Genomic DNA, 12107 nt, shown 5'->3' with positions numbered 1-12107 from the left:
TGCTGCCACTTAGAGTTGGAGGCGGAATTCTGATTAATTGAATATTTTATAATTGGTGGCCGATCCGATACCGCCCGTATTGCGTCACCACCCAAGACGAATTTCTAGGCCGTGCACGGAGATTACAGCAGGGAAACAGGCTATTCGGATTCATTAGTACACTGTTGGTGTTTATCCTAATCCCAAATAACCGCCGTTTTCCCAGATCCCTTTATCCCTTCCCTTCAACCATCTCTCCAATTTATTATTCGATATTAACACGGTCTCCACTTCAGTCATTACCTCTGATAGTGAGTCACACAGCCTTACAATCGTTTGTGTAAAATGTGTTCTCCAAGCTCTCTGTCCTAAACAGTTTACATTTAATTATGTGTCTCTGTCCCCACATCCGCAATGTGTTACTCCAACTATATGCAATGTTGTCTCTGCATTGCACTGACTCACGGACAGACAGTGGCCTGTGTAGAATTAGAACCATTCTTGTGTTTGGTGTGTCCTGTATATATCTGTGCTGTATCATTGTTAATATTAATCTGATTTCGGGTTGTTATGGTGAGGATGTTTGCAAAGGATCAATTGTTTCAATTAATATGAGCAACAGGCATAGTTATCAAAGTTCCTGAATCAGTGACTGTAAACTAATGTGCCCGTGTGAATTAAAGCGAGTGTGTCAGTGTCGGGGATTGGATCATTAATTCTTGCCTCTTCCTAGAATGAGGCGGAAGGTGTCGGACTGTTAAGATTCAGAATTAAACACCAATTCATTGCAACATCAAGCACACCACGTCGAAAACTGTAGATTAAAACAAGGACCCAGATTGTCCATTGATTGGTCGAATCATTAATTACAAACCCGCTCGGTTATACACAGTGTCCTGGCCAATGTATATCCATCAACCAACATTACTAAAACAGACGGTCAGGTCACTACCACATTGGTGTTTGTGGGAGCTTGTTATGCACAAATTGTCTGCCGCGTTACCTACATTACCTCAGTAACTGCACTTCACTAGTACTTCATTTGCTGTAAAGCGCTTTGGGACGTCCTGAGATCGGGAAAAGCACTATAAGAATGCAAGACCTATCTTTCTTTTCAATATTCTGGTCCAGTTCTATAATTACTGGCAGTAAAGTGCAGCATTGGTTAATAAAGTATTAAAATATGGGCTCATCTCATGGTATCAAGGTCTGAGCAAGACCACAAGTTGTCGTTATTTTAACCCACCGCTTCACTTGGCAAACAAGGGCTCCGCTATTGATAATCTAAACTCGTGTACGGAATAATAACATGGTTACATAAATAGTACAGCGCCGTGTTACCTAATTTCAAATCAATATGCATTAGCCGTAGAACCACTTAAATTTAAAGAATGAAAACCATTCGATCCATCGATATTGGTACCGGGTATTAGACTTGCATTCATATAGCTTATTGCACGACCTCAGCACGTCCCAAAGCGAGTGGTGAGATTCGTTTTCGATTGATAGGTCGATCCAAAACAGTTCCCACTGTCCCGTTCTCTCCCCGTAGCCCCCTATCAATGCAAACATAACCTCACTGCCCCGCTTTCTCTCTATAAACCTGTACCACTCCCAAACGAATTCCATTAACCATTCACTCCCCATAGCCCTGTCTCAATCCAAAGCGAATCTCATCGCCATGCTGTCTCCCAAAGCAATCCAAAACTAATCTCAATGTCCGCTCTCTCCCCAGAGCCTTTGCTCAAACTCAAACTAATCCCAATGCCCTGCTCCCTTCCCATAATCCTGTATCAATTCCAAATTAATCCCTCTGCCCCGATATTCTTTCCAAAGGCCAGGATGAATCCTGAAGAATCCCCACTGTCCTGCTCTCTCCCGATAGCGCTGTGTCAGTCCCAAACTAATCCCAGTCAGAAGAACCATGAACTATGCTGCCACACAGAGATCCCAGAGCAATGGGCTCCTCAATGCCATTAAACGTGCACAGCATTAAAACAGCCATAGAAAATTAACATATTTATTCCAGGTTTAATAAGCAGCTACCAGATGATGCAAAAAATAAAATAACGACACTCTTTCCATTGTCGTATGGTGGGACGTGGGGAAACCAGGGACAGACGTTGAGTTCAGGCTCTCATGAGGATTCCCGACTGCAGCAGAGACATTTAGGTTAAACATCTGCAGAGCTCTTGCCAAATGACTGAGAAATTAATGCTCACCTATCAGTAGATAGTAATGTCTGTATCATTGGAGCAGTAATTGCAACTAACAGCAAATTGGGATGCTTGTGTCTCTGGTACAGGAAGGTCACCTATCAGTAAATTCGGCTGTTTGTGTCTCTGGTACAGGAAGGCCACCTGTCAGTAAAATGGGATGTTTGTGTCTCTGGTACAGGAAGGTCACCTGTCTGTAAATTGGGATGTTTGTGCCTCTGGTACAGGAAGGTCATCTGTCAGTAAATTGGGATGTTTGTGTCTCTGGTAAAGGAAGGTCACCTGTCTGTAAATTGGGATGTTTGTGTCTCTGGTACAGGAGGGTCACCTGTCAGTAAATTGGGATGTTTGTGTCTCTGGTAAAGGAAGGTCACCTGTCAGTAAATTGGGATGTTTGTGTCTCTGGTACAGGAGGGTCACCTGTCAGTAAATTGGGATGTTTGTGTCTCTGGTACAGGAAGGTCACCTTTCAGTAAATTTGGATGTTTGTGTCTCTGGTACAGGTAGGTCACCTGTCAGTAAATTGGCATGTTTGTGTCTCTGGTACAGGAAGGTCACCTTTCAGTAAATTTGGATGTTTGTGTCTCTGGTACAGGAAGGACACCTGTCCGTAAATTGGCATGTTTGTGTCTCTGGTACAGGAAGGTCACCTTTCAGTATATTGCGATGTTTATTTCAATGGTACAGGATGGTCCCCTGTCAGTAATTGGGATGTTTGTGTGACTGGTACAGGAAGGTTACCTGTCATAAATTGGGATGTTAGGTCCCTTGCCTCATTGCTCAACGCTATGCCACTAATTCCACTGTTTCAATGTGAATGCAGGCCACCAAACAGACAAATGTTTCCTGTTCACATCGATCCATTCCGAGTGGTGGAAATAATGTTTGCCAAATGTAAAGCAGGCTAGATCTTTTCTGGCGTGGCAAAATTATTTCTGGAACTTATTTTCTTTATTTAGCTAATTTACCTATTAGGCACAGCAGATATTGCACCGTGGTCTTTAGCTGCTCCCTGAATTTGCTCTGTGTCACTGCATAAATAAACGTATTCGTGCAGCAACTCAAGAGCTGAAGCATATTTGCACTTTCTATGAGAATATATTTGGGGTCACTGAAGCCTTTTATTTTATAATCATTTGTAAATCGCTCATATAAGAACTGTACAACGTAAGTCACCCACAACAGGATGAAACTGCCCGAGATGGCGAAGAGTAAAACGATGGACTTTCTCCGGCTCTCCATCTCTGGGTCACTCGGATTCTCTCCATTGCTGTGGGCCCGGAGTCTCCTGCGGGCTCTACTGGCCGCGAGAATGTATCTGACGGTCAGAGCATTGAGCAGCAGAATCAGAAGGAACGGGAGACAAGGGGTTAAAAGGCGATCAGACCAATCAAATGCTGTCCATACCAGTGATGTATAACGGATATCCTTCAATCTACAATACCACGGGACATTATTAATTATGTAGATGGGCTCGTGCATAAAATACCAGGGAACACTTTTAAAACATCCCAGCGCACAGACCATTCCTATAACTACAGCCGCCGTTTTTTCAGTGCAATATTCTGTTTTCAACTTCTGGCAACAGATGGCTACAAATCGATCAAAGGTGAACGCGACCGTTAACCAGACAGAACTGTCTCTGGCTGCATGAATTAAAGTAATGCTGAGACTGCACACGGGAGTGATGGACAGAAAGCTACCTGGGAAATAAATACCCGGAATCCGGTTTAATATCACTGCGGTGATAATGACCAGGAGATCCGTCACCGCCATGGACACCAGATACCGAGTGATACATCTGGAGAGACCGCACCTTCCTCGGGACAGGATCACAATCGCCACTAAATTAACTGTAAGCGAAACACACAGAGAGAGTTTTCAGAAGAGACTCACAGCAGAAGTTTTAAAGTGACCGTAATTATATGATTTTCTGTTACAAATCAGACATCATCTAATTGAGTGGCGGAACAGGCTCGAGGGGATCAATGGCCTTCTCCTGTTCCTATGATCCTTTGTTACAGCATCGATACTTGATGTGATGGGAACTGATATAAATATCTAAAGTGGAGCATAGTCAAGCCAGAGACTTCGGGTGAATGAAAAATAATATTTAAACTCATAGGAAAAGTAAATCCATTCAAATAAATAGAAATTTCAAATAAGTAAAGGAGTCGATTGTGTAATGATGAATAAAATCTATCCATAAGTAATAAATATAGATTTAAGATAATGAATTTAACAAACACACAATCAACACCATAACAATGAAATAACAATCAAAATAAATCGTTTACAACCAATGAAACAAAGATTGTGGAGTCTTGTATTATGTGACCCCCTGACAGGTCTCTCAATGTACTTTAACTGCTTCACATTGACAGACACAGCAGCCAGTCCGTCTGAGGCAGGTCCCACAAACACCAGGGAGAACATTAACCAGTTAGTCTCGGAATGGCGGCATTGTTTGAGTAAATAATATGGTCTAGAGTAACAGGAGATATGCAGGCCCTTCTTCAATAGTCCAGCTAAACCGAATGAATGGGAGCAGGAGCCCGGAATGGGCTAACATCATTGTTCTGATTATTAATCGCACTTTGAGCTATAACATACCTTCAATAAGTTCATTCCTAAAACCAGATCATAACTTCATTACTTATCGAATTAATTAATCAGTTGTTAATTTATAAATCATTTAATCCAAACAGTAAGCAATTAAAGCATTTGAGAACTTCATCCAGGAGCGACATTATTTTGGAATCCAAGTAAGTCATTGATTTTTTTGTTATGAAATCCGGTACAAAAAAAGTGAATGCAAGAAAAACAGAAATTCCCTGTAATTCCTATAGCCATGTCTATTAATTGATGTCCCTTTGTGTTCTCATCGTGTGTTCAATTCGGAAACGGTCAGAGGCCCACGTTCACTAATCCCATCTTCCACTCACATTATCCGGGGGCTCTTCAGTTCAATATGGGATTGTCTTTGAACAGAGGGGCAGGGTTTCTGCATTCTACACAATGTTACACCTGTTGGAGTTCACTGCTTGTTTCACAGCCGATGAGCAGATGAGGAGCATAGGAGTAGGAGGAGGCCATTCAGCCCCTCCAGCCTGTTGCGCCATTCAATGAGATCATGGATGATGTGTACCTCAACTCAATTTACCCGCCTCAATTCCAAATCCCTTAATATCCTTACCAAAGCAAAATACTGCGGATGCTGGAAATCTGAAATAAAAACAGAAATGCTGAAAGTACTCAGGCAGCATCTGTGGAGAGAGAAACGGAGTTAACGTTTGAGGTCGATGTCCTTTCATCGGAACTGGAAAGTGTTACAGATATATCAGGTTTAAGTAAGTACAGAGGCATGGAAAGGAGGGATGGGATGAAGGAACAAACGTGAAGATCTGTGATAGGGTGTAAGGCAGGAGAGATCGAATGACAAAAGGCATACTGGTGCAAGGCAAAGGGGGTGGCAATGGGACAAGTAAAGGAACAAAAGATGGGTCTGGAAGAGATAAAAGGGGTGTGCCGGAATCAGCACCTGCTTTCCGATAAATGGGGCCAAAGGTCTGATCTGAAATTGGTGAACTTAGTGTTGAGTCCGGATTGTTGTAAATCGCCTAATCGAAAGATGAGGTGCTGTTCCTCGAGCTTATGTTGAGCTTCATTGGAACAGTGATAACATTAATATCCTTTCTTAACAAAATCTATTAATCTAATTTTTGACATTTTCAATTGACCTAGCCTCAATAGCTTTTGGGAGAGCAAATTCCAGATTTCCACTACTCTTTGTGTGAAGAGGTGCTTCCTGACATCAACCCTGAACGGCCTGGTTCTAATTTTAAGCTTATACCCCCTTATGCTGGACTTCCCCACCAGAGGGAAACATTGTCTGCATCAATCTTAACAAATTATTTTATCGTCTTAAACACCCAATAATCTTCTATACTCAGGAATACAAACCACGTTAATGCAACGTGTTCTCATAAGTTAAACCCTCTCAGCCCGGTACCATTCTGGTGAATCTGGGCTGCGCCCCCTCCAAGGCCAATAAATCCTTCCTGAGATGCGGTGCCCAGAACTGACTGCAGTTCTTTAGATGCGGTTCAAGCAGAGCTTTAGTATTCCAGCCCCTTTGAGATAAAGGCTAACATTTAATTAGATAATGAATAACTTACTGCAACACTTTACCTGGAACAGCGATAACTGCAAGGGCAGTGTAGTAAACGGCATATACTAGGCCTCTGGGCGGGGAATGCATTTTCTAGGAGAAGCAGCAGCGTCTGTTCGGGATCCCACATGCTCTGTTCGACATTCAAAGGATCCTTTATTATACTTGTTGTCAAACCCCAGAGACACAATTAGATAACATCAACATTAATGTTAGTTACAGTCATTGAACAAGCAATAATGTTAGTTACAGTCATTGAACAAACAAGTTAGGTGACATCCCCATTAACGTTAGGTACATCAGCTTAATGTTACTTACAATCATTGAACAAACAAGTTAACGTGTCGGTTTTACCTTTATTTTAGATGCAATAGAATGGATAAAATGAAGGTTACACTGTGTTATAAAAAGCATTATTTTCTTTATGGAAGGAAATCTGCTGTCCATACTCAGTCTGCCTATATGTGACTCCAATCTTACACCAACGTGGTTGACTCATAGCTGCCCTTTGAAGTGGCCTAGCAACCCAGGCAGTTGTATCAAACAGCTAGAAAGGAACACAAGAGTAAAACCGGATGGACCATTGGCTGTGATCTAGGCATAGAATTCGGGACAACCAAGTTGACACTGCAAATTCCTCCTCACTAACATCTGGGGACCGCTGCAAATGTTGGGAGAGCTGCCACATAGATTAGTTCATCAACAGCTTAAGAGTCATACTCCCAGAATCATACCTATCGGCCAAGCTCCCAAACTCCTCCATCGCTATCCTTGGGCATGTCCTGTCCCACCAATAGGACAGACCTACTAGCGATGTGGTACAGTGGAGGTGTGGCCCTCAGATTCCTCAACGTTGACGTTTTGCCGCATGACAGGTCATGGCTTCAGATCAAACATGGGCAAGGAAACTTGCTGATTATCAACCCCTACCCTCTCTCAGTTGATGAATCAGTACTTTGCAATGGTGGGAACGACTTGCGGGAAGTAATGAAGGTAGAAACGGCATAGAATATACTCTGGGTGGGGGATTTCAATGTCCATCACCCAGGGAGCTCTGAAGGATATAGCTGCCAGACTGTTCTTGCAGAGACCCAACACGAGGGAATAACCTACTTGACCTCGTCCTCACGCATCTACCTTTCATGGATGCATCTGTCCATGACAGCATTGGTAGGAGCGACCACCACACAGTCCTCATGGAGACCAACTCCCGTCTTCACTCTGAGGACCACCTCCATCGTGTTGCACGCCAATACCACCATGCTGTGGGATATGTAAAGAACAGATGTAGAAGCTCAAAGCTGGACATCCATGAGGCGCTGTGAGCCATCAGCAGAAGCAAATTGTATTCCACCACATTCTGTAACTCAGGGCCTTGCATACCCCTCTCTCCTCCTTCACCATCAAGTCAGGTAACCAACCCCGGTTCAACGGGAAGTGTGGAACAGGCTGCCGAAAAGCATCACCTAAACATAAGGTGCCAACCTGGTGAAGCTACAATAATGCACCAGATGCAAATAAATATAGGAACGGGAGCAGGCCATTCAGCTCCTAGAGCCTGATCAGTTCTGGGCACCGTGCCTCAGGAAGGATAGATTGAGCTTGGAGTGGGTGCAGCACAATTTTGCAGAATAATACAGGGTTAAAAGGGTTAGATATTGAGGATAGATTGCATAGATTAGGCTTGCATATAGAAGAGCAAGGGGTGATATAATTTGGGTGTGTAATGTGATTAAAGGATTTGAATAGCTAGTTAGATAGAAACTATTTCCTCTGGTGTTCAGCAAAATGGGGACGAAGCTTATAATTAGGGCCAGGCCTTAACGGGTGAAGTCAGGAAACACCTCCTCACACAAAGTGCAGAGAATATCTGGACCTCTCCCCAAAAATCTGTTGAGGCTGCGGGTAAATTGAAAATTTCAAAACCGAGATTGATAGATTTTTATTAGGTAAGGTTATCAAGGGATAGGGAAACACGATGGGTAAATGGAGCTAAAATACAGACCAGTCATGATCTAATTGAATGCTGGAACATGCTCGAGGGGCTGAATGGTTTACCCCTGTTCCTGTGTTCCTGGATGTTCCTAAGTTCCGCAATTTGCATCTACCCAACAATGTGCAAAACTGCCCAGGTATATTGTGTCCACAAAAATGACCGGATACAGCCACCCCGGTCAGTTACTGTTGCACTGGCCTACTCTCAATCCTCAACAAAGTGATGTAAGAAGTCATCGGCAGTGCTAGCACCCGATACTTATTCACCACTAAACAGTTTGGGATCCGACAGAACCACTCGGCTCCAGATCTCATTATAGCCTTGATTCAAACATGGAAACAAGAGCTGAATTCCAGAGATGGAGTGAGGGAGAATGCCCTTCATGTTAAGGGTGCATTTAACCGAATGTGGCACCACGGAAAGAAAGAAAGGCTTGCATTTATATAGCACTGTTCACGACCTCAGGACGTCTCAAAGCGCTTTACAGCCAGTGAAGTACTTGTGAAGTGTAGTCACTGTTGCAATGTAAACACTAAGACAGAAGTCAATGAGGATCAGGGGGAAACTTTCCATTGGATTTATCCTGCCTAGCAAAAAGGAAAATGGTTGTCGTTGTTGAAGGCCAATCATCTCAGCTCAAGGACACCGCTATAGGAGTTCCTTGGGGCAGTGTCCTAGGGCCAAGCATCTTCAGCTGCTTCATCAACGACCTTCCTTTATCATAAGTGCAGAAATGGGGATTGTCGCTCTTGACTGCACAGTGTTCAGTGCCATTCGCAACTCCTCAGATAATGAAGCAGTCCATGCCCGCATGCAGCAAGACCAGGACGACATTCAGGCTTTAGCTGATAAGTGGCAAGTAACAGTTTCACCAGACAAGTGGCAGGCAATGACTATCTCCAACAAGCGAGCGTTTAACCACCGCCCCTTGATATTCAATGGCATTACCATTGCCGAATCCCCCACCATCAACATCCTGTGGGTCACCATTGACCAGAAGCTTAACTGGACCAGCCGCATAATTGATGTGGCTCCAAGAGCAATTGAGAGGCTGGGTATTCTGCGGCAAATGGCACTCCTTCTGACTCCCAAAAGTCTTTTCAGAACCTACAAAAAGCAATTAAGGAGTATGATGGAATACTCTCCACTTCCCTGGGAGGTGCAGCTCCAACAACATGCAAGATGCATGATACTATCCAGGATAAAGCAATTTGCTTGATTGGCACCCCATTCACCACTTTAAACATCCACTCCTTCCACCATCAGGGCACCGTGGCTACAATGTGCTCTATTTAAAGGATGCACTGGAGCAAACCATCAAGACTTCTTGGACAGCAGCTACCAACCCCGCGACCTCTACCACTTAGAAGGACAAGGGAATCAGGTAATGGAAGTTTCACCAGCTCCACGTTTCTATCAAGTCACGCACCATCCTGACTTGGAAATATATCGCCATCCCTTCATTGTCTCTGGGGGGAAAGCCTGGACGCCGTACATAACAGCACTGTGGGAGGACCTTCACCAGGCGAACCGCAGCGGTTCCAGAAGAAACCCTAGCACCACCTGCTCAAGGACATCTATGGATGGGCAATAAATGCTGGCTTTGACAGCGACACCCACATCCTGAGAAGGAATCAAAAATACCAAATGTCTATATTCTGATCCAAACATTGGAACCACATTGCAGCTTTTTGATGTTTTTCTTCAAAGTATTTCAGAACATCTATCTTTTAAACTTGTTATGTATATACAGGAACTGGGTCGTACTAACCAGTAATCGTCGATATCCATTCAATGCTCAGTTAGGAGATTTGCTCTGAAATGACAGAATGTGTGTCAGAATTAGCGAGAATCTCCCTGGTCGTTTGGCAGGAATAGCCCTGGAAGTTCCTGTTCCCGATCGGTATCCGGGGACCCGCCTGCTGGAAAGGTCCCGTGTGTGAGTATGGGCTGGAGAAAGGATCTGTCTCAGCTCAGACTCCCCGCTCTACTGGGCGAATAGTCTGTCCACTCTCACTGTCCGGAGCCAAACATGAAGAATGGCGACCTTGGTGAGGTCCTGGGGAGAGGCCGGGGCTACCTCCGGTGCTGGGGAACCGGATCCAGCACGAGGCACCGCCAGCAGGAGACAAGGAGAGAAAACTGAGAGAGAAACCCGCATTCTCACAGCATGGGTGGGGAATCGCCACACGGGAATAGTTCATTTAAAATGTGTTCATAATGGATTTGCGGTGGGCGGCCTTCTTTCAATTGCATCCTGAGAACTCTCAACCAGCTCATGGATTTCCTTATCTCCAAGCTGTTGAACTTCTTCGCAGCGGCCTTCATTGCTTTCTCCTGGTCCTTCGATCCCCAGCTACCATCTCCAGCCCATTTCCCCACTCACACCCACTCTACACTCCGACCGTGTCTTTCCGCAGTTTCCCGCATCTCTCTCATGGTTCATTCATATTCATTATCTCCATAAGACCCACATCTGCTCCATGGATCCCAGCAGATTTTATTCCCCACCGGTCAACTCCACTCCCTTTTCGTGGTGCTGAATTACATTGTCAATGGTTCCCTTTCCATAGGCACCTTCCTGACCCGTTCAAACCTGTAGTCCTCAGCCCTCCTCAAAAAACCACCACTGACCCAAAAGTCATTTCTAACTATCGCCCTGTTTGAATCCCTCCAGTCCAGATTCCCTCCCTTGTCACACTACCAGATCATTTGAGAAGAATGTTGTCGGCTGGTCTGAGAGTTTCCACTGAAATCAAGTGGCACCTGATAGAGAAAGGCAATCCCAAGAGTCTTCAGGTCCCTCAGATCCAGCCCTATGCAAAGGGTCAGCTTGCAAGGAGCAGAATGGTGACGTGTGGTGTGCAGCGACCATGATATGGCCGAGTAATTCATCTCTGGCGGTATCGGATTGGTTGTTCGATGTACGCAGCGCCTGATATTCGGTTCCAGTGCAGTCACATCTTCTTATCCATGCGAAGGTCACTGTTAACTATGTCGCATTTCTCAGAATGATTCAAAACAGCTGAAAACAACTGAATTGAATGATGTAGAGATTCTCTCTCTCGTCCACTGTAACATTGCCGAAAGAGACCCAGAAACACCGGGAAAACAGTGTAAAACATACAATGAATTCCCCAGATATGCGATGGCCCTCGTGGGTTGGAAGGTGGCAAACGTAACCCGGCTATTTAAGAAATGAGGGAGAGAGAAAATGGAGAACTATAGACAAGCTAGCCTGACAGCACCAGTAGTGAAAATGCTAGAAACTATTGCAGGGACGAGGTAACAGGGCTCTTAGAAAATGATGGTGACATGTGGTGTGCAGCAGCCTTGACTCTCCAGTAGCTAGAAAATCACATCTCCTTATCCCTCGTGCGAAAGTCACGGGTAACATGGTCGTGTTTCTCTGAATTATTCAGAACATGTAAAACAGCTGAGGTGACTGTTCCATAGATTCTCTGGTCTGCTGTATCTTTGGTGGAAGTGACCCAGAAACCCCAGGAAGACAGTGCAAAGATATAATGGAAACACTGAGTGCCAGTGGTGGCTCATTGATAGCAATCTCATTTCTGAGTCAAAAGGTCGAGGCTCCAAGCTCCACTCCAGGGACTTAAGCACATAATCCAGGCTGACACTACAGCACAGGACTGAGCGAGTCCAAGTCCGCCCCGTCTGCCCTCTCAGGTGGAAGTAAAAGACTGCATGCCACTAATGGAAGTAGATTAGGGGAGTTCTACGTAAG

General features: G+C 44.5%; 1 protein-coding gene across 1 annotated transcript; it reads right to left on the bottom strand.

The window, feature by feature from the left end:
• Positions 1-2754: 2754 nt before the first annotated feature.
• Positions 2755-4067, bottom strand: LOC147119802 (putative G protein-coupled receptor 139; the record flags this gene model as incomplete). The annotated part of the gene is made up of 1 exon (XM_085984148.1): positions 2755-4067. A coding segment is annotated over one exon (921 nt), but the record flags the coding sequence as incomplete, so codon positions are not given.
• Positions 4068-12107: the final 8040 nt, after the last annotated feature.

Source organism: Somniosus microcephalus, chromosome 4 (genome assembly GCF_052327205.1).
Source record: "Somniosus microcephalus isolate GS21.2 chromosome 4, FLI_Smic_1.0, whole genome shotgun sequence".
NCBI lineage: Eukaryota > Metazoa > Chordata > Chondrichthyes > Squaliformes > Somniosidae > Somniosus > Somniosus microcephalus.
Note: the sequence above shows the minus strand (reverse complement) of the source record. Positions and strands in the feature narration are given on the sequence as shown.